The 23,776-nt window shown below is 41.5% G+C and overlaps 1 protein-coding gene across 3 annotated transcripts in view; it reads left to right on the top strand.

Annotated features, from left to right (window-relative positions):
* The window catches only part of KCNJ15 (potassium inwardly rectifying channel subfamily J member 15), a 41,030-nt gene extending 21,438 nt beyond the window's left edge, over nucleotides 1–19,592 (top strand). Inside the window, exons 1-3 of one of the 3 annotated variants that reach the window (XM_019655794.1) lie at nucleotides 11,471–11,553; nucleotides 13,725–13,824; nucleotides 16,057–19,592. In XM_019655794.1, coding sequence (XP_019511339.1) covers nucleotides 16,077–17,204 — 1,128 coding nt within the window. In that variant the 5' untranslated portion in view covers nucleotides 11,471–11,553; nucleotides 13,725–13,824; nucleotides 16,057–16,076 and the 3' untranslated portion in view covers nucleotides 17,205–19,592. Of the gene's footprint in view, nucleotides 1–11,470; nucleotides 11,554–13,122; nucleotides 13,464–13,724; nucleotides 13,825–16,056 lie in introns of those variants that run through there. The other 2 variants (XM_019655792.1, XM_019655793.1) reach the window with 2 other exon arrangements.
* Nucleotides 19,593–23,776: the final 4,184 nt, after the last annotated feature.

The raw sequence follows: 23,776 nt of genomic DNA, 5'->3' as shown, positions 1-23,776 counted from the left end.
ATATATATATATATATATATTTGTTCTGTACTAATATATTATGCACATTTTTAAATATGCACAAAATATAAACATTTGAAAGGATGAAACAGACTCTAAATTTGAACACTTCTATTACCATTGCTTGCTTGCTGTACCCTCTTGGATCACTGTGGTACAAACCGTCAGAGGTGCCTCTTCTAAGGAAGCAAGTAGAGCACTGAAGGGGCTCCTAGGACCCCATATACTACGGCCAGTGTGCTGAGGGCCTCACGGAACAAGAAACACTCTTAGAAAGTAACTTGTTGGGCTAAATGGAATATATTTGTGCCCCTAGCACAGTTTGAGAAACATAAAACCCAGTTTTCCCTTCTTTGTGCCATGAATCCAAATAGGAAGTCTAAGTCTTTATTTCCAGTTCAGTCATTCAAGCCAGTGACGGACGTGGCCCCCTCCCCCGTCTGAAGTGCCTAGTTTGGGACTGGCTTCCTCTCTGACCCAGATATCACATCCCGTATCTTGAAATGAGCTGCATCAGTTTCTGGACGGCTCTGCGGTCACTCAAACAGCATCTCTGCCCACCCTGTTCCTCCCTCAAACATTAAGTCCCTGCCGTGTGGCAGGCCTTGTGTTGGCATTAGGGTTAAAAGAAGAATTGAACACCCACTCCCGAGAGCCTGCTTTAAAGAGAAAAAGAAGTTTCGAAACATCTCATTACAGCAACACCTTAAGTTTTATTGTGACATGTGGGCAATTTATGTAAGGCAGAAAAGAGGAACAAGAGGAACTCTCTGCCTGGAAGGTGAAGGCAGTGACATTTAAACTGGGCCTTGAGGGATGAATAAGAGTTTGCTAGGCACAGGGCACAGAGAAGGAATTGGGGGTAAAGGGGCCTACTTGAGCAAAGGTGTTGGGCGGGAAGCCTGCTTTATCAGCATCCCTCTTCTAAGTGCAGACTCTTCTAACTCAGTCAATTAAATGAAGTCTCAAGTCGACGTAGAATGCTAACCCTGAACGCTTACTAAATACCGGTTCTTGGATTTGTAGTGGAAACGCCCCTGAGAATAACTTATTTCACACAGCTTGGCCACAAGAGTATGTGGAAAGTTTCTCAGTAGAGCACAGTAAGTACTTCTCATTTACAGTAAAATCTGGAATGTTTGGGGATGGTCTGTGCTAGGGAAATTGAATTTTCAGATTAACTACATAAAAATGGAAAATCTGATTGAAAAACCTTCCTAATTTTGTTTTCCTTTGGAGAGATAACTGCTGTTAACATTTTAGAGGCATTTCAAGTCAACTTACCTCAAGAGAAAAGCAGAGCAATTGTGCTGTTTATCCCGCTTTATCAAATGCCTTTTTTCAATTTAACATGTTTAGTTTTGCCAGGATTTTGAAAGACTACCTAATATTTCAGATTAGAAATATTTTATAAATTTAAAATCATTTCTATATTATTCATGATCCAGGTTGGTTTGAATGTTTTAATATTATAATTAATGTGTTTATCCATAACCCTGATGCACGCTTCTCATTAATTCTTAGACATACATTTACTGTGTCAAAGAGCATAAATAGTTTTAAACTTTGGGTACACATTGTCAATGCGCCACCAGAAAGAGTTATGTCTTCCTCTGTCAGGAGCCTTGTACAAAGCATTCATGTGTGCGTGCTTGTCCATATGGAGTGCTGGCATGGCTTTAATATCTCTGATCAGTGACAAGCTGTGTTTCTTGGACCCGTGGCTCCCTCTTGGTCTCATGTGCCAGTGACCCCAACTCTCCCCGGTCCCGGGTCTGCCCAAGGCTCAGTCTGGGACTGCCTCTCCCACACTCTGTGTCTAAGAGAATCCCATCCACTTACATGTTTCCAATTCCCTGTGTGGCCTTAAACACAAAAGGTGTCCCTCCTGCCCAGCCCTCTCTTGAGCACCCGACCCTTCAGCACAGACCCCAGGTCTCATCTCTGCTTAGGTGCCTCCGGCAGGCCCCGTGCACCCCCACTTCCCCAGGCTGGGTTTTCCTGCATGAACGTTAAGTACCCAGTGAGCTCCAAACTGATACAGCAAAACATTGCAACTGCCTGGCTATCCGATAGCAAATGAATGATTTTTAAATTACAGAAGAAGTTCCAATGTCCTCTGAATCAGTAAATACTGCCCATCCCAGCCCCCTCCTTTTCATTCCAGGATGTCAGGAACTGTCCATGAGGCCTCCTCTGCCTCTCCACCATCACCCCCACTATCCACCTGTTCGAGATGCGCATTGGCTATCTGGAACAGGTAACCCAGAGCCCCTTGCTTCTCTCAGCCTAAGGCCTGTCCTTATCCAAGCATCAGCATTCTAGGCTTGGATTACCGAAAGCACCGTTAACCAGACTTTCAGCACCCACGCTTGCCTCTTTCCAGTCCCTCCTCCATGTTGTGTCAAAAATGGTGACTTCGAAAAGCAAGCCTGATCCCTATGTCCTTCGTGATGGAAGCCCTGAGATGCTTCTCATTCTCCTAAGGTAAAGGTGAGGGTCCCCAAGGATCCCCAAGGCCCAATGGTGTGGCTCTGCTCTAAACTCCTGTCACCCCACTCCACTCCTTCCTCCTCAGTACCCTTTCCCCCTTCCTGGAAGGTGCGAGCTCCTCGCCACGTCGGGTCTTTGCAGAAGCCATGTGTCCCTCTGCCCAGAACACTCATCTCTCTCCTAGCCTGCTTTCTCATTCTTTGTGTCCCAGCCTTAATGCCACCCCGCCCCCAAGGAGACCTTCCTGGAACCCAGACTGGACCACGTTGTACTCTCCCTGCTCTAGTCTGTCATCTCTCCTTGATTTTCTCCCTAGTTCTCCCCACAAAGGTCTTTACATAACGCGGCTCGTGGTTTATTTAATGCCCCCCACCACCACTTTCTTGGAAACTATCTGAAAGCAAGGGCCACGTCAGCCTTACTGACCGTTGCAGCCCCAGCCCCTTGCACATACCGGCACTCAATAAGTTCGGTGTATACACGGATGAACACATGTTGAAATACCTTCAAGGTTTTCTTTCACCTTTCAAATCTTACTGAATTGCATGATTATAAACGTCGTTGGTGGGGGGAAGAAGGTTCTTACTAGTTTTCCAGGACTTTCCGTAATCGCCTTATTACCCCTCTGCTGTCACCTGTGGTAAATATAGTTTCCTTTCGATAAGTCGTATTTTGTGCGTTTTGTTTATTGGAAACACCTAATGATGGTAGCCGCCTCGTGTAATAATGAGTGTGAGCAGGCAGAGTCTTGTGGTGCTTTAAGTATTTGCAGCTCACACAACCCTCTCATGTATGGGATTTATTATCATCATTCTTCTGCAGATGAGGAAACTGAGTCCCAGAGGGGTTAAGTAAGTTGTCCAAAGTCACACAGCGACTATTAATAGAAGCGGGACCCTGTGCTCTTAACCTTTACACCACGCTGCCTCTGAAGAAGGGTTTAATCTTAAGTACAGAGGAGGTAACATTCAACCTGGCTTTTGAAGGACAGGTGGGAGTTAAGCGAGAAGGGGACAGAAGGGGAACCTTTGGAAGGGGTGGCAGCTCCCTCCCTGGCACTTAGCTGTTTGCGGAAAAGTCCACACCCAGGCTGTATCCTGAAGAGAACAACGCTGAAGAGGCACAGCGTCGGGGCTTAAGAGCTCTTTGCCTTGCGAGGTGTTCAGCATTCCTCCTGTCAGCTGTGGAGGCCGCTGAAGGATTTATGAAGGCGGGTATTGTCTGAATTCCTGCTCTGTAGATGAGTCAGCTTTCTTTTTTTTCCTGGTCAGGATTATGAATTCATGGCAATATAAAGTTGCATGTGACTGAACAACATATGAACAGTAAAAATCCAGCTTCACAATTCTAAGAAATGTGACACGTGAGGCTACGAAGACGGGGACTTACGTGTTTATCTGAGCTGTTATTTCTTCCTTTGTTACCGTGTACGAAGGAACTGTACCATTCCTTTCAGAGTAGGGAGTACTGGGATGTCTCCCCATTGGTATCGGTGTTCCAATTCTATCAGCACCTGTGATGGTCGCTGCTAGCTCGAGCTGTGATGATGTCCTACAGGACAAGGAATTCACCATTCTAATTGCTAAGTGTCCTGACTAGTCTTCCTGAAGAAACAGCATCTGGAAGGCTGATGGTTAAACATGTCAAGAGAGCATCTATGGGGAAGCCAATCAAGAAGGATTGGATAGGTTGCCCTAGTTTGCGTGACATTATCAGGATGGCTGCATGTAGTAACCTCATTCACAGCGGGGTTTAAACCCAGGTCCATATGGGGGCTGCAGAGATTAGGGGTAGAATTCTGGAGGTTCCAGGACCTAGAATGGGGTGGGGAGGTGAGGTGGGGGAGAGACATAGTCTTTCTCAGTTACCTCTAAGTAAATTTATACTGATTTTATGATGAATGTGTAACACACTGCAATCATGTTAGCCCACACTGTGACTGTATCATAGCAGAGAAATCACAATATTTCAACAAAACATTGCAACTGTTTCAGTGGCCTTTACCATTTCTGCTCACCATACCTTCAAAATGCTAGTTCTTATTAATTAATGCTTGAAAAAGAAGCAAGATTTTGGTTTTTAAAAATATTTTAATGAGTGCATCATAATATTATTGGTGTCTTTTGTAATGCTAGCTGTTTTATTTTTATCTATTTAAACACATTCTGAGAGGGAAGTCAGACATCTTACCAGTCCTCCAAAAAGGACTGTAACACAAAGATGGTTAAGAACTCCCAAGCTAAAAATATTAAAACGAGACTAGCTTACTAGACTTTGAGTCACCTCTGGGGCGCCGTGCACGAAAAGACTGTTCTCTCATCCACAGAGCTGCATTTATTTCCAGGGTTCCTAGTACCGAGAAAATCCAGGTTGCTATTCTTCTAAGAATGCTGTCTGTACATCAAACCTGGTCTTTAAGGTTTTTGATCTTCTGAGCTACTCTTGAACATAGGTTTGCTCTTCCCTGGAGATGCCAGATTCAGCAAATAAAAATATAGGATTCCTTGGTACTTTGTCTATATAGTACAAATATATGGATCTCAGGCAAACAATGAAAGATTTTTAGTATATGTATGTATCAAATACTTCATGGGCCATACTTATACTGAACAATTAGTTGTTTTCCATCTGAAATTTTGTTTTAACTGGGTACCTTGTATTTTACCTGGCAACCCTAAAAACACCAAAAAATGGCCAATAATCCTCCAGCTAATTAACTGCAGATGGTTAGAACGTGTTTTCTTACACTGTTTACTGATAGCTATTAGATCTGTCAAAGGTCTCAGGCTTTGATTGAACATGAAGGTATGTTGAAGTTTGAAATTTTCTTACTATCACAAGCATGTATGTTTTCAACTTTGGGACAAGGAGACAACTCAGAAATACTGCCAGTCCTTAAAGTCAATTGACCACAATCCAAGAATTTTGGTATTAACTGTGTTCCCCTGAGATCCTGCGATATCCAGTTACTGTATCAGAGAAATGTGGTCAAAGTTTAGACTGACAGCAAAACTGAATTTCAAAACCTTTTGACAGTCGTCCCATTGTTAAATAACTTGGTTCCAAGTCAAGCAAAAGTCATAATTTCCTTTGTCTGGGATGAGATTCCAATCATGATAAATAATGAGCACAGAAATCACCAAGGAGAAGAATTCCACCCTCGTATCCAGGTGAATCACACCAAAGCCCATTAATCATCAATCAATAGAGACCAACAATTCCAAATTTATTGTAAACAGAAGAAAAAGTAGTCAGCATGAAGCCAGAAAAACAAGCCAGCCCAAAGTCGGTATGTATATTTATAATGTGATACTCTTTCTATATTTCTATGCCTTCATCATAGTAAAAAATATTCTAAATGCGAAACGATGAAAGATACGCATGGTTAAAGGTGGTAGATTCAATGTCTTAGTGAGGGAGAGCTTTATTTAGGGGAAATTCAATTTGGGTGTTGCAAATTATATAATGATGCCTTGTAAAAACAAAGTGATCTAGTCTCAAGGAACTCTCAAGTACAGAGATGTGGGTGAGAGAAAACGAACATCCTTGCTTGCTTCTCATTATTTTTTTCTCTTCCTCTTTTAATGCTCCAATTAAGACCAGTTTGAAGTTTCATTACATCAGATACAGTAAATAAAATACTTGTTTCTCTACGAGTACCCTTCTGCAAAAAACAGATGACTTCCATTCTGACATTCCAGGTTATGGTCAGACCAGCCCGAGCTCTCTGCATTTCCTTGTCCTTATCTAAATGGCAGTTTTGAGCCATCTTCTCTGGGCTATGTTTGAACTAATCCAGACAGGATTCCATGAGCTAGTTAGAGAAATCTCTTCCCTAAAAATTGGGGGCAGTGCGTTAGGAAGGCAAACGCAACACAATTCGCCTTGTGCCTTTTTTTTTTTCCCCTCAGACATAAATTTTCCTGTTTTACCAGTCATCTTACAACAATGCATGTCCAAGCCATGCTGTGATTAGAGGGGAGAATATGCTTATTACCCAAGTTCTTCACATGTTGGAGCACGGAGAGACCAAGGGTGGTAAACCAAAGGAAATTTCCATTTGCTCTTTAGCTGAGGCACATTCTTACTCTATAGGAAAGTTAGCTGTTATTAAGTAATAATGTTCAGCTGAAGTTGGTCACTCGTAACAACAGACAGATGTATAATGTTTTATTTGGGTTAGCCAAGTCTCTCGCAAATAAAGGGCCTGAAATTAAACCGTCTTTACAAAAATATTCGGCAAATGATACCTCTGACTTATTCCAGTGCTCAGATTCTTTGCCATGAAAAATGGAAAATGAGTCTCCTGTTGAACCCAGTATCTGTTTAAACTTGTCTTTGCCGAGCGGAGAAAGGTCAATGTTCTACGGAATGAAAAAAATTAAAGAATCTATATTGAGGAGTAAAAGGGTATAACTATGCAGACCACATTGAGAGATGGAACAGGATTTCTTTTAGTACTTATGGAATTCAAAACAATAATAATGGAATGGAAACATAGGGAAAAGGCTAAATATTTGACCGCAGAGGCAAATTGGATCATTAGATGCTCCCATGCAATGCAAAATGTGGTGTTTGTTTTTAAAGGAGCACTTGTTTTCCAGTGTATAATAAGGCAAAGGCAAGACCTCGCCCGTTTACCGTCGCTGACGAACCAGCCACATAGTCCTTTGCGAAGTTGGCTTCTTTTAAAGACACAGATTCTTGGGTGACACTGTAGAGATTCTGATTCAGTAGCTCGAGACTGGGACCCAAGAACTGGCATTTCTAATGAACTCCCAAGTGATGGAGATGCTGCCGTTGGGGGGAGGGGGTTCCCTTTAGTCTGCTGCCTTGTCATCAGTATCCAGTGAGATGGACAGCTCGTATCAAGATATTTCATAACAACGGGAGAGATCTGCCCACAAAATGGACTAAAAAGCACACAGCCTTGCTTTCAGCCCTGACCTTGCCATCGGCTCAGTGACCTTGAACAACCACTCTCTTTCTGATCCTCTTTTCCCCAGGTGTAAAGTAGAGTTAGACCAGATTGGTACTCCTCAAAGTGTTCCCCAGTGTCAGATAAATGCTAGATATAGCTGAGCAGGTGTCTTTGCTGTAGAGCTTCTCAGACCCTGTGATATACAAACATGTGGTGTGACTCTCCGGTGGGCGCAGACAGTGGAGTGTTCAGGGGTTTGGTAGGTAATGCTTCTCAAAATCATCTGACCACGTATCACTTTATTTGGGGAACACCTGTACCACACATTTGGGGGAAGGCTGATGCTAAAGTCCATCAGCTTCCGCTCCCTCAGCCCTAGGCCCCAGGGTTTTTCCTCAAGCCTTGAGGTCCTCTGGGATGGTACCCACCACCCTAGCAGAAACTTCAGAAATGATCCTAGCAGAAACTTCAACTGATTGCTTTCCTTTTCCCAGAAATTCTCTTTTTTCCCCCAAGACAGCATACCAGAACTTCTGTCCCCTAGGATAGGCCACTTCCCCTGGCTAGCTGGAAACTCCACCCAGCAGCTGTCATATTTATATATTTAACTCCATTAATTTTCTCTTCCTTCTCAGACCGAAGGGCTCATTCCTTTGCTTGAAGGTAATGAGCCTGAACTGTTAGACAACCCAATTTCTGTGCCTGTGAATTTCCTACATATTCTATATAATTCATTAGGTAGTAAATAGTGTAGATCTATACACTCAAATGTGGTGTCCAGACTAGCAATGTCAGCATCACCTGGGAACTTATTAGACATGCAGACCTGGGAACTTATTAGACATGCAGATTCTCAGGCTCCCCTGGAGACTTACTGAATCAGAGGCTCTGGGGTGAGACCCAGCCATGTGTGTTTTAAGACCACTAGGTAATTCGAACGCTTCCTGAATGTAGAGAACTAGTGACATAGAGGTGAGAAGCACAGACTCCAGACTCAAAGAGACAGAGTCAGTTTGCCAAGGCGCCCCTCCATGTATTAACTTTATGAATCTGTGTGAATTACTATCTAGTCTCACTAACCTTAGTTTCCTCATTTAGAAAACGAGGAACGTAAAGAGAAAGGTTAAATAGATTACCACCTGTAATTGCTTTGATAAGTGTCTGGTCCCTTTTAAATATCCCCATCTCAAATAAAAGCTATCAAGGATATAATGACCATGGCCTGCAGCACTGCCCAGTGTGTCTGTCATCACAAATCCTGAGGCCACCACATCCTTCACCAGGGTTCTTTTCCACATAATATGAGAGTGATAGTATCTAAGGCCCTTATACCTTGTCCTGAAAAGTTGTCTTGTCAGGACAAATTTAAATATGGATTTAAAAGTATTTTAATGAGAATTATTATTCAACTTTTCTATGTTGTCCTTACAGGTCAGGCAAATCTTTCTTCCTTTTGGAATCTTGCTAATTTGGAATTTATTTATTTATTTATTTATTTGTTTGTTTATTTCAGTTACAGTTGACATTCATTATTATTTCACATTAGTTTCAGGTGTACAGCATAGTAGTTAGATATTTATATGATTTATGCAGTGATCTCCCCGATTAGTCTAGTACCTACCTGGCACTATGCATAGTTGTTGCAACATTATTGGCTATATTCTCTAGGCTGCACTCCACATCCCAGTGACTATTTTGGAACTGCCCATTTGTATTTCTTAACCCCTTCATCTCTTTTCACCCGGCTCCCCAACACCTCTCTCCTCCAGCAACTATCAGTTTGTCCTCTGTATCTATAAGTCTGTTTCTGTTGTGTTTATTTTGTTCTTTAGATTCCACACACAATTGAGATCATATGGTATTTGTCTTTCTCTGTCTGACTTATTTCACTTAGCAAAATACCCTCTAGGTCCACCTATGTTGCTGCAAATGGTTAAGATTTCATTCATTTTGTGGCTGAGTAATATTCCATTGTATATATGCGCCACCTCTTCTTTATTTAATCGTCTATTGATGGATTTTCTTTTCTATTCTGAGTTTACATTCCGAGTTTACCTTAGGGATACTGAAGACTTTACATGTTTCCTTTAAACAGTACCTTTTGGGTGAGGCATCTAATCCTAAGCAAGGTATGTGTCTGTGACCAGGCTTTTACATGGTTTTGCCTCACTAACAATGTAAAAAAGACAATGGCTTATGGCAAAAAGAGTTTTTTGGTTTATTTTATGACCCGTGTTACGTGTTACAAGTCAGCTTTGACTAAACTGTCACTTGGCTCTAAGTGTCTCCCTCTTCCCACTGCCCAGAAGAAGAAATGGCCCAATCTGAGCCTCACCCAAGATGAAGCCACAGGTCGCATGGCTTTGTTCAGGTGTGGAATGAGTCACTGAGGCCCACACTCCATTGGCCAAAGCAGTCACAGGATCATATCTTACACAAAAGGGTGAAAACAACCTCTCCCCACCCCTCCACCCCACCACACACACAGGGACAGCCCCAGGGAGGGACTTTTTATGGATGAACCCAGCTGAGAGTGGCAGCCAATACCTGGAAGCAGCAATCAGCCTCAAGAACAAAAATTACCACAACTCTACCAATTAGGTTCCAAGTTCGTATCTTCAAAACATTGGTCATTGGGACAGAGGAACCTAGATGGCTAATTTGCCATAATTGCAACTGGTGCTTCTCCCCAGATCCTTACAATTTTTCTGGAGAAGAGTTACCCATTCCACAGGCTCCCAGGAGCTGCCGTTCCTCCCAGCCAGCCTTAGCTGTCCATGACCGGAGGGAAAAAGTGGGTGTGTGGTCATTTTCCCAGCAGATAAGAACCAAAGGGCTACCCTTTGGAATCTGCTGAGAGTCAGCTGTGGACGCCTCATTCTTTTGCAATGAACATGCTCATTTCTGAGGCCACCTGCGCCAAGCCATCCATGTCCTCAGTTGACATGGGTGAAGTCAAGAAGTGGCTTAAGAACAGCCAGCCCGGCCACTGAAGCAAGTCCTAGACTGCTTTGAAGAGCGGGAAGGAACAGGGCATGAGGCCAAAACCAAAGGTCTCAGTGCATGAGCTTGTGCGGCCACAGTCACAGGATCCAGAGAAAGGATAGCTAAGCCTCACTGATTTTATTTTCAATGATTTTTTAAACCTTTTGAGTTCAGTGAACCCCAAGTACATTCTCGTCAAGCATTTCTTTCTCTACTTAATATTAAACCTGTGTGTCCTTAAAGTGAAATTTAATCCAGGTATTTTGGATTCACAGCAAAGAAAGAGATCATCAAAAAATGGTTTTGTCAGAAATGTTTGACATCCACGAAAGCTTTCTAAGCAACTTTTTTTTTTTACAAACAGGAAGTTGTTTCACTAGAGCTTTAAAGTCAAATCCCCTCAAATTTTAATGTTAGTTTGGAAATCCAAGGTTATGGTTTGATGTGGATTTCATTCTTCCATCTCTCACCACCTTGTCTGTAGATACATAGAATGAGGCCTGATTGAGAAACACCAGGTTTGGGGAATTGCTGCCTCCCCCACTTTTTTCTTAGTTAATTTTCCGCAGGTACAAATACTCTTGTTAGCCCACCACGGAACACAGAATGAAGTTGTTCCCAGAAGAGACAAATTGAAAACTTCCAAAATTTGACTCAACGGAGTCCTAGGGTTTTAGAAGGTCTCCATGTTGTACTAAATAGGAGAAAAAAATAATTCTTTAATGCTTTAAAAAATTAATACATTGGCCCACTGGGTAGGTGGCATTCATCTGTAAGGATGGTGTAGATTAGACATTCTGAAAACGAATAAACCGAAGTTTTCAATGCTTGTGTGCAATTTTAGAATACTAAGAAAAAGTGAGAGGTGAAGGGTCTTCATAAAGGGGGGTAAAGCTGTTGATGCCATTCAATCTGTGTATCATAGCATGGTGGTTCTCAATGTGTGTTCCTGGAGCAGCAGCACCACCTGGGAGCTTGCCAGACATGCAAATTCTTGGGCTCCACCCCAAACCTACTGAATCAGAAAGTCTCCGAGCCTTCTGGGTGGCTCTGATGCAGCTCAAGCCTGAGCACCTTTGTCAGGGTGGTGGACAGCGTGGACATTGGAGCTGCACAGGGGCACTGCTGTCACATGCCAGCCATTGGGAATTTGGGTGAGTCACTTACACTCTCTGTGCCTCAATTCCCTCCTCATAGGGAATGCCTCACAGGACTGGTGTGAGGGTTAATTAAGTTGTCACATGGAAAACACTTAGAACAGTGGCTGGCACATGGTACTGAATATGCCAGCAATCATAATAAAGTTTCAGATCAATAATAACAATTGACCTGTTACTGACCTGGGACTTTGTTATTATTATTATTATTATTATTATTATTATTATTATTATTAATCTGGAATTTTATTGTGATTACTTATGTGAATATTTATTTTATTATTTTGCTATTGCCATTGTTATTATCTACCTGCATGTTTCCCACTTTGGACCACTTCTGGCTCTATTCTGACTCTATTCATGCTTGTTATTTGCATATGTATTTCTTCTAATTGGTCAGTGGCTTTCTTGGCCGTTTACAGGTTGATTTTCCCCTGCCAAGACAGTGTGTCCCAGCTCACTGTACGTGATCTCTGCTCATCCATTCTTATAAAAGCCCTTTTCTTTGACAGCATTTGTTTCCCCCCTCAGAATGATGATGGGAACTCGCTTTCCATTTTTTCCATTCCCACTGTTTTGTCCCCAACGCTGGAAGGGTAGTTCTTCATATAGCTACGTACCTTTTTCAAATGTGCCTGCTCTTTATTTCTGTTTCAAAAATGTGGCTTTCTTTTCTGTATCTTCAGAAAACAATACTGTACCTCGTAATTATTAAATGTCTTCATGCCACGTCTATTTTGTTGGCTTAAAGTAAGAGAGAGTAATACTGACCTCTCCACTCAATAATTTCAAGGACTTCAATAAAGCTATAGCAATTCTAAATATTACAATCCCAACCCACATGTTGGAACAATATAATGAAAACTAGAGAAATAAATAGAATTTTCCAGAGACTAAGGAAACCTACTAATGGTTTGTATGAAATATTGCTTATTTGTGGGTTAAGGAGAGGGGAAATTAGAAGGGAATATCTTTTCTCATTCTTCTATCCTTCGCTTTTGGGAAACTGTTATTGCTCCTTAACAATTTAGAGGTGAAGCCAGCTAGATTGCAGAATCACTAAGAAAAAGGAAACAAAACAAAAAACAAAAAAAACACAAAATTAAGGCAGTAACATAAAATTATATGAAATAAGAGTGTGTATCAACAATGAAGCAAATATCATCAAAGAAGTGTGCTGAGGAATAAAATACTATAAATTAAGAGCACATAATGAAGGGTAAATGATAAAGCAAGCATCCAAGTAAGATTGATGCTGGGTCCTCACAGAACTCTGACAACGAGGTTGTTTGCCAGACATACTAACACAGTGAGAGAATCGAGTGTGTAAGAGGCTATACAGGTTGACAAATGGGTTACTTAAACGATAAAAAGTAATTATTGTAATTATTTACAATAATTGGTGGATCAGAAAAGAACTCTGAAGTGTATGTATGCTTCTTTGTGTAAGACAGATAAAAAAGTGTGTGTGTGTGTGTGTGTGTGTGTGTGTGTGTGTGTGTGTGTAACTTCCAAAGAAGTATTTCAGAAAAGGAGAATGTAAAAGAACCGCTTGCATGTAGAACAGATTGCATTAAACTTTGGAAGTTTAAGGTTTAAGAACCCTGAGCTAGCTTCTAAAGACTTTGGACCTTGTTTTTTTGTGGCATGGACCACCAGTTTAATGAAGGCAAGTCACTCCAACCTCCCAGGCCTCAGTCTTCTCGTTTGAAAAATGTGTGTCAAATGTGCTGGCTTTGACAATCTTTTCAACGCTAATGTTCTATGACTCAACAATAATAATGCATTTCCACAGGCGGTAAAAATATTCTAGACTCTTCCCTTCCAGCTCTCGCTGTTTACTTCCTCTATACTTCCCCTTCCTGCCTCCCTGGCTGCCGCTCAGTGGATAGTGGGCCTCAATGGGGGTGAGTTAACCCTCTTCCCAGGGTGTTTTACTATGGCGCTCCCTCCAGAGGGTGGGAATTCTATAGTGAGGGCTGTGATTGAGGCTTCAATTTAATTCTTCAAACCCTCCTTGAGCCTTTAATCTGGCGCCGTGCCAGATTACCAGGGATTACGAGGTGAATGCTAGGGCCCTCGCCCTTGGGGAATTGTTAAAGGTCAGTTTCGCTGCGTCAGTTTCTTTGTAAACACCTGTGAACCACATGTGTCCCTCTTTCTTTCAGGCAGGAGCAGAATCCCATGGTAGCCAGGTGGGTGACGGGGAGCGAGGACTTTCCACCTGCCTTGAAGAAGACGGCGCTGACCTGCTGCGTAAGCGACCAGGTAGTAAACGGAGCTGAGGCTGTAGGGTGTTGAGAGGGAGGGAGAAGGCGTTTACCCTCAGAGTGCTGTCCCCCAGCTGCTCTTTTCCACAGGGAGATGCTGAACCTAAGACCTGCCCAGAGGCTGTAGGTCTTAGTTTTCCATTTATAACCACCAACCTCTGAAAGGAGGTGCTATTGGTGTCATTAACTGGATGTGCAGAAATACAGTAAAGGAGCTTTCAGCAGAAGGAGGAAAAAGATCCAGCTCATCCCAAGCCTGGCCCATTGCCCCCTTGAGAGAGGTTAAAACAGAAGCTTCATGGCACTGCCTTCCCATAAACAAGGCCAAGTTTTCCAGAATCTGGAGGACAGCTAAGCGTGTAGCTTTGCTCGTGCCCGCAGGGCACTGGTGTATCACTCACGCTTGAAAACTTAAGCCTCTGTTTTTATTGCAGTGGATTGAATGGCATGCACTCTCTTTTAGCAGTTTCTTAAAAAAAAAAAAAAGAAAAATTGTGCGTGCAGTTACTTGTCTTTTGTCCTAAGCAGCGCTCATGTTCTGGGCTTGACTGTGCACTTGGGCATGCCAGCATGGCATTGTTTCCAAACGTTCCTCTTGGTCGCTTTTCTCTTGGTCCCGCAGAAGTCCAGCTGAGGGTCTGATGAAACCATGTTCAGCCTGCACTTTTCTGTCAAATTGATTCCAATAGAAGCAGAACAGGCTTCAATGAGTAAAATAAATTCTGAATAACTTATGGCCCTTCTTTGCAATGAAAAAGTGGCTTTTCAAGGGGGGTGGGGAGGGGACTCATTTCAAGGCACATGAAATAAATGACACACTTTTGATAATGTAACAGGAAAATTAAAGAGCCCTCCACATCCACTGCATCCTCAAGCGTTAGCCATGATGGCTACAGCTTTGCTTTCCTTCAAGGGATTTGCCCAGAGGGCTATTTTCAAAACTTCTATTGAGATAATGCTACTCTCACAGCAAAGACTATTTATTGCATGAATCACAGGCCACTGCATACCAGTTCCTTTTTACAGAGGGGATTTGTTTTTATTCTTAAAATTCCAGTGAAGTGGGAAAACACATGCCAACCAGGTAGAGTTTCTCCTAACCACTCACATTATCTTTTTTGAGGAATGTAGGGTAAATTATCTCAGTCACCAGACAGGTGTGTAAGATGCTGTGTGACCTCACACCCAGTTTGTTCCTGTCTGTCAACGCGGGGCTCAGTGTTGGGTGGGAGCCTGGCGCTCCTTCCAGGTAGGTCTGTTCTGCTCCGCTGCTGGGTGCCTGTACTTATTTACTTGTTCATTTAAAATAAATTCCTCTGCTGGTTCTACTTAGTTCTAAAGAAGTAAGGCAGAATTTTTGTGCCATGCCTGAATGTCACACCCAAAATAGTATATTGATAGCACTTCTAAGAGTAACCAGCATGTTATTCTTAGTGATAATTAATATAGTGATAATTAATAAAGCAAAATTATTCACTATGTGTTTGCTTTGAGTTTTTAATAACTTAGAAGTGCTAAGTTATTAACTTCAATATAATGGAGATTGGGAGAGGTCATGGATTCTAAATTACTTATTGGATTAGCAAAAATAAATTGCTCATATAGGGACTTTCATGCAAAAGTGTAAGTTTTCAAAAATTGTATTAATACTACCCAAATTTTTAAACTTTGTGTTAGTATTTTCCATTGCTATATCAAGAACTACCTTATGGATGGCCAATTTTAGTTACATCAATATTGACCCTAGGTTCAGTCAACTTATTTTTAATTATTGGAAACCCGGGGTCGCTAAATATACACGAATATTCATTATACTCTGGGAAGGTGATCAAAAGAGAAGATTAGCATAGTTTTTTACTGTGAAGCTCTGTTTTGGCACTTTGTAGCCGTTATCTCATTTAACCATCACAAAAACCCTGAGAAGTGGGCTTTATTCCTCTTTTACAGATTAGGAAGCTGAGGTCCAGAGAGGTTAAGTAACTTGTTCTGGGTCACATAGCAAATAAACTGGAGAGTTAGCGTTTAACCCAGGTTTGCTTGTCTCCATGCTCTATGCTCCTCCCGTCACCCTACTGCCTCCCTCAAGTACAAGTCGATTAGTCTTGCCTGTAGAAGTCTCTTGTGTACGTTCATATACATTCATACTTGTTTCACATGATTATCCTATTTCTATTTTCTGGATGTTCAACCATCTATGACAGTATAAAACGTCCCTCTGTCGTTTCCTTAGGTGGTCCCAAGAACCTGACGATGGACCCCATTCACATTAACATGTCCAGTGCTCCGCTGGTGAAGCACCCGGCTGGAGCTGGACTCAAGCCCAGCAGACCCCGGGTCATGTCCAAGAGTGGACACAGCAACGTGAGGATCGACAAAGTGGACGGCATCTACTTACTCTACCTTCAGGACTTGTGGACCACTGTTATCGACATGAAGTGGCGCTATAAGCTCACCCTGTTTGCTGCCACGTTCGTGATGACCTGGTTTCTTTTTGGAGTGATTTACTATGCCATCGCGTTCATTCACGGGGACTTAGAACCGAGTGAGCCCATTTCCAATCACACCCCTTGCATCATGAAAGTGGACTCTCTCACGGGAGCCTTTCTCTTCTCCCTGGAGTCCCAGACCACCATTGGCTATGGCGTTCGGTCCATTACGGAGGAATGCCCTCATGCCATTTTCCTCTTGGTTGCCCAGCTGGTCATCACGACCTTGATTGAGATCTTCATCACAGGCACCTTCCTGGCTAAAATTGCCAGACCCAAGAAGCGGGCAGAGACCATCAAGTTCAGCCACTGCGCTGTCATCACCAAACAGAATGGGAAGCTGTGCTTGGTGATTCAGGTGGCTAACATGAGGAAGAGCCTCCTGATTCAGTGCCAACTTTCTGGCAAGCTCCTCCAGACCCACGTCACCAAGGAGGGGGAGCGGATCCTCCTCAACCAAGCCACCGTCAAATTCCACGTGGACTCCTCTTCCGAGAGCCCCTTCCTCATCTTGCCCATGACCTTCTACCACGTGCTGGATGAGACGAGCCCCCTGAGAGACCTCACGCCCCAAAACCTGAAGGAGAAGGACTTTGAACTCGTGGTCCTCCTTAATGCCACCGTAGAATCCACCAGTGCTGTCTGCCAGAGCCGCACGTCCTACATCCCTGAGGAGATCTACTGGGGTTTTGAGTTTGTGCCCGTGGTTTCTCTCTCAAAAAATGGGAAGTATGTGGCTGATTTCAGTCAGTTCGAACAGATCCGGAAGAGCCCGGCTTGCACATTTTACTGCGCGGATTCTGAGAAGCAGAAACTTGAGGAGAAGTACAGGCAGGAGGATCAGAGGGAAAGAGAGCTAAGAACTCTTTTGTTACAACAGAGCAACGTCTGATGGCAGTGGTGTCGCCTCCATTTAACTAACTCTACGTGCTGTTTCCACATCTGTGCCCCCTTCAAACATAAAGGTCGCAGCGAAAACAAAAATGTGTGCAATTACTGTAAAAAACAGCACAGACATGCAAAATCGATCTTTTCCTTTGATGACCGTGGCTAAACAAGAATCTCCACGTTTGAGAGGGCTCCTTTGGTAAATGCTTTGTCTGAAGTGAACTCTCAAAATTCAAATTTTCTAAAATGGGGCTACACTTCAAAGAACTTGGTGTAGGGCAATTGCAAAAACGTCCTGCTGAATGGACAAATATTTAGCAATGCTGACATTGAAAGGCAGTGCATTTCTGTACAAGGATATCAGTGATATTATATAGTATTTATTCAGTCCAACTATCAAAGACGTTACGTCCGAGACTTGAAATGTGGTTCAGTATTCACTTACGCCAGTGCTTTAAACCACTTTTTTTCAAGTAGAGAAAATGTTACATATAATGAGACTACCTGGTCATGCAGAAAAAGGAGCTGGGGGACTCTGTGCTCATGAAATATAGTAATTCCATTTTTACCTCTTTTCAGTGGATTTAATTGTGCAGAGTGAAATCGATTAAGTCCGGAGTTCACAGTTGTGAAAACATATACAAGTGGAGCTGATGCTATTGTTCACACTAATTTTTTTGTTGGACTGTACTAGCCCCTTTTGACTCAAAACGTGGCTCACGGACCAGCCACCTCAGCCTCATCTAGGAGCTTATTAGCAATGTAGACTCCTTGGCCCCGCTTGGACTTAGAGAATCCGAGTCTATATCTTAACAAGACCCCAAGTGTTTTGTGTACAAATGAGAGTTTGAATAGCTCCTCTCTGGGCAGTGTTTTCAAAGTAACTTTGTGAACCCATGGGACTCTGTGGGTCCCATGTCCACGTGACCTCCAGACCTGTCCTTTCTTCGGTTCATTATAATGGACCAATATCCCTTTCAGCCATTTCATTCCTTATCTATCAAAATACCTTAGCCAGAAAGGAACTGCCACTGACATACCAAAGGCAAAGTAAAACTTGAGAATAACTGTTACCTCCCTCATGATAAGGACATGCTTATTGACTATAGCTCGCACAGAAGAAAATGTAAGCTGCGTAATAATCAGAAATATGCTCAGATGTTGAAATCTAGATGGCTGATGGGGACATGAGGAACAAGAGTTGCCGAGGATAAGTAATTCATACACAGATGACTCCTTCAAGCATGAACAAAATTTGATAATCTGATAACGTGTAAAGAATGCACCCAGTATTTAAATAAATCTCATGCAACTCGGTGTTACAGAGGTAACATTTTGCCTTCGGCAGAATTTAGGTACCCTGCATTCCTTTGGAACAGAGGGTAAATGGGCTAGGACTGGCTAACTATGCAAAAGGTGAATTCTCATTTCATTCAAACCAGGATGGACTTGCATATTGACTGGAAGGATGAGACTGTAACTGTGTAGTCGCCACGTGCACGTACGTAAGCCCACATATGTGTACACAGAGGCACACATGCCCTGGCTATTGAAGCATAACTGTGGAAATTATCAATGAAAGACATTTGCAATTAAGAGAGCAAATCCTCCACAAAAAAATGCTCACTTCTAATTTGTCCTATAGGGTTGGGAACACTGGGACTCGGAGAAAATGGTGAAAGTAATCTGGATTCAAATTACTGGTGAAATGATGTTGTGGGTGACAGCAAATCTGGCCATCTCTTGATGTTCCCACATTTTCAAATGTCATTCCATTAAACAGAAAATGTGGCTACAACCTCTGAGCTGGAACTAAACATCTAATGCATGGGTAAGAATAATGGGGGTAAAGTCATAAAGATTTAAAGAGCAGCAGCCTCAATGCACAAAAGGATTTTGTCCTTAATTATTCAGGAAGTATTTTTTTGTTTTTTTTCCTGTTGATAATTTCATGGCAGGTTGTTTTAGATCTTCATATTCCTAAAAATTACATGAGTGTAGTTAGAGATTAGCCCTTTTAGTTATCATATGTGTTTTTAATTGTATATCGTGGTATAATCAACGGGAAAATAATGCCACAGGCATGTTTACAGTTTTTCTGTTGCACTATTAAATTCTTTTCACAGTATTTACATCAATGTTAATATGAATGTGATCAAGATTAGGAATCTTGTATATTTACATTACACATGGTAAAATGATGTAGCATAGATTGAAAAATCTTTTTTTATGTTCACTTAGCATATCTATTTCAGCCAAATTTGGAAGACTTGATTATCTGATCTTTTGCACTACGTACAAAATCAATAGGCAGTGCCTTAAAAGCCAATATTTGTATAAGTCAATAAATCATATTGTAACATGATATTTAATAAACAGCTCTCAAGTTGTGGCTGGCTTGAATCCTATTAATTTCCAGGCACACTTACTTATTATTTGCACAAAATACTCTCGTGTTAACATGCTAACCAAGGATCCAGGTGGCAAACTGATTCTATTTGGACAGCCTTCTGACTGAAACAGATTCGTAAACAACACCCAATGAAGAAGAAGGCAAGCTAATGGAGTATTTTTGACCCCAAAGACTTTTGCATTTTGAAACATTTGCTATGCACCAGGCCTTCTCAGTGAGACCTCTCAGACATGCTAGGTTCCATTTGATAAACCACCAAGTAAACAGCAGCAAATCAGTGTGGTCCACAAGCCATGTCTTATTTCAGTAATAAAATATATTGTACTGAGATGGCACTCCGTAGCCACTGGCCCCAGAAACATTGCAAGTGTTCCCTCACTGGTTTTCACAGTGAGCCGTGTCTAGGGTGGGGGTGGAGTCACACATTGGTTCCCTTTCCTACTCATGGGGACACTACAACACAGAGAGGAGACTCCAGAAACTGAAAATCACTGATTAAAAAGTGAAAAATGCCATGAATGAGTAGAGCAGATAGTTAGATGAATTTAAACAGAGATTTTGTTTGATTTTTTCTCTGAATTAAATTTTCAGTGTTAATTGACTATGATTTTGATATCATCAAAATGCAAATTAAGGTATATAAAAATGTGACACTTCTATTCCAGTATGATTCTTTCTCCCTCTAATCCTCAGTACTCGTACATCATCTGGAGAAAAAAGAAAATAGAAAAGAAAAGAAAAGAAGGCACAAGGCACTGGCATTGGGAGCTCAGTAAAGCATCACCCTCTCCCTCGGGTTTGGTCCTGTATTTTGTCACGAGGATCAGAGTCAGACATTGGAGCATGTGGTGTCAGGGAGACTTCAGTCTCTCAGGCTTGGCTTTCATTCTTGCTAGACTTTCCCTTGCCTCTTATGCCTTTGAAGTAACTAGTTTTGTCTTGTTTTTGGTTTGTTTGTTTTTTTAATTTTTTATTGTTAGTTTCAGGTGTACAGAACAATGCAATAGTTATCCTTTTCACCCTCACAAAGTAACAACCCCCCACCTCCAATAACATGCTTATCTATTACAATTCCACTGACTCCATTCCCACACTCTATTCCACGTCCCATGACTATATGTATATATAATTATAGTTGACATACATTATTATTCAACATCAGTGAAGTAACTAGTTTTGAATGTAAGTTGCTTTATTGTAGCTTTCTGGGATGGGACTTTTTTTTTTTTTAATGAAAGGTATTTGCATTTCAAGTCTTGATGTCCAAGTTCTGTAGTGTGCACTCGATTTCCAGCACTTGAGTTTGGATAGGTCCAAGAGCCCTTAATTTTCTTCCCCTGGGAAGACTTGCACTTGAAGGTCCAAAGCTTAACAGTTCACTTCTAAGGAATTAACTATGTACACTGTGCCCTTTGTGAATTTCAGTTTATCTTTCATCATAATGACCCTCCAACCAGTCCTTGGGCCTGTGGACAGCACTGAGTGGTTTCTGCTCTCAGAGCAAAGTGCCTTCAGGACAGAGTCAAGAGCTTCCAGAGTTAGAATTTGCAATGAAATCGTAGGATTAGAACTTAATTGGGATTTTAAAGGATAAAGGACTTACTTCACTTCTTGAGGCGTTAGTATTTGTTAGTAAACTTCATTTTTATTGCTGCATTGTTTTGATTTCTTTGAAAAAGAATCTAAAACAAAATCTTTGTCTTCAGAGAAAGGAAGGCAGTGGGAAAAAGTGTAAAACATAAAAGCTAATAATTAATCAACTAGACTTTCACATAAAGGGCCTTCTCCTAGTGGAAAATAACTTCTTTGTGGGGGGAAAATTGGCCACTCCATCTTACATTACAACAGATTGTGTCATTATAGTCTTCTGGCTTCCCAGGAGAACCAATTTTCCTAGCCTTTAAGAAACACTGATGGATTGCATCCAACTTTTTCCCAAAGTTTTTCCACTAAACGCTTAATGAAAAGGAAACATGAGGCAGAAATAGAGCTGCAGCCATTTCATTTCGTCCTCATCCTCTGTCAGTTCTCCTGTGGCACTCAGTTTCCTTTGAACTTGATATGTGCTTAGTTGTCTGTTCTTCATCTCTGCAATCTATTCCATCAAGCCAAATAATCCTGTGGGTTAAAAATAATCCAAATTAGTAACTCGTGGACATTTAGATACCCCAAAACAGGAGACAGGAGTTTCTAATTCTTCAATTGGTAAGTTGCTGGTATGTAAAATTAGAAGACAAAAAAAAGCTATTGGGTAGAGTTGATGGTTAATTCCTCATAAAATTACAAGAATTGATGGCGGAAGTCAAAGGACATCATTGATACATCAGACTAAAAGCCAAAGATGTCCTATATGTATGTGAAGGCCATATAACTCTGAACATAACCCCAGAGCTGGCAATGCCAGACATGCTGTGTAGGCAGGACATGTCCTGTGTTTAGTGATTTTTGTCCTGCATTTGGTATGGACTTTATTAAGATGCCCTAAATACCCTGTATTCATTTTTATCAATAAATTACAAGATTGCATAGACAATTAGAATTTAAAAGATTCAAATTTAACTGGATGAGTTGAATATTTATTTGCTAACTCTGCCAACCTTACAGAGAGTATTCACATAATCTCAAACTGTGCCCCTTTCTAGAAGAGCAACACATAAATGTCCCTTTGTTTGGAAGCTATGGTTTTCATGTTTCTCTAGTAGTAGAGAAAGGGAGTATTCCAGGAAGATATTTTCTTGGATTGCCTGATTAGTAAAAGTAAATTTCAGCGGAACACAGAGGGCCTTTGATACATTCTGTGTAGTATGAAGCAACACACTCTTTGAGCCTGTCCATCAAGGAGAGACGGAATGATAGGCTCAAATGCCCCCTCCACACGGCATACAGGAGCCCTGATTCCCACCCCCTGTTGGAGAATCAGGCCAAGGGGTGTGTGTTCCTAGCCAGCACTAAATGGTCAAAGCCATGAAGGAGTGACGCCATGAAGGGGTCGACCTAAAAGTCCATCACAAGTGTGTTTAGCAGCTCCTACTTTATGATGTAGTACTTGACTTTGATCTTATCTTTATTCAAGGTTTATTCTTATCTAGTATCCATGCCTTCCCACCCTCTTAAGATATCCAATTTCACCCCTCAAAAATATCCAAGTTAAAGGTAGTGCCCACTCAAAATTAGAATACAAGGGAGCTGTCACTATTGATTATAGAGTACTTAGTACCTAAAAAAAAAAAAAAAAAAGGAAAAAGAAAAAATTATAAGTTGTTAATTTTGAGCTCAGACATGTGATCTCTTAGCTTTTTATTACTCTTCTTGTTACTATTGCAAATGTCCTTATATTCCAGAAAAAGTAAAGAGCTTCTAAGAAGGTGATTGGAGGGGAGTTCAAAGAAATGGTTTTTTGCATTCACTACAATTTGACTATAGTTTTTCATCTGCAATTAAGTCTTAAGATGAAGGATGTTGTATTAAAACCAATCATTGCAGGAAGTATGACTGTATCAGGGACTTTTTACAAAAACAAACTTCCATATCACAAGAGGAAGCTGTGTTTGTGTGCTGACAGAGTATTAAATAGCAGTCAGGAGAGGAAGGCAGGATAACAGCCAACTTGGATCTATTTTTGAAGAATTATTTCTGTAGGGTGTCATGGAATTGTCAGTTACAAAAAGAATGCTTTGGTAAACAGACATCTCAATTCCAAAAGGACCCAGTCCAAAATACCACTTAATGAAATTCACGGGAATGTTATGGAGATCAAAATCCCAAATCACATGCAGATTTTACAAGCAAACAGTCCCACTACTTGTAAATCCTGGCAGTTGTGCACTTACCAAAGTCTTGATCACGCCTCATTCAGTTTCTTGCCATATATAGCCCAACATCTGATTCCTATACTGTGCCACAAGATAAGCATCCTTGCTTTCCTCTGATTTTTAAACTAGTCTTGTACTTGGGTTTGCCCTAGCATAATAGTGACTCATGTTTGTCAAGGTTGAGCTACTATTTGGTACACGTTGGAAGTCTCACCCAAACTGATATGTGCATACTCTGTCACCACGGAGCCCAATCAGCTTTAAATATGTACTTTCACGTTCTGTAAATTCATATCTCTATTTGTCAAACCATTTCTTGTTTTTGTATGTCTCTCCATCACCTTTCTTTCA

This window comes from Hipposideros armiger, unplaced genomic scaffold (genome assembly GCF_001890085.2).
Source record: "Hipposideros armiger isolate ML-2016 unplaced genomic scaffold, ASM189008v1 scaffold_246, whole genome shotgun sequence".
NCBI lineage: Eukaryota > Metazoa > Chordata > Mammalia > Chiroptera > Hipposideridae > Hipposideros > Hipposideros armiger.
Note: the sequence above shows the minus strand (reverse complement) of the source record. Positions and strands in the feature narration are given on the sequence as shown.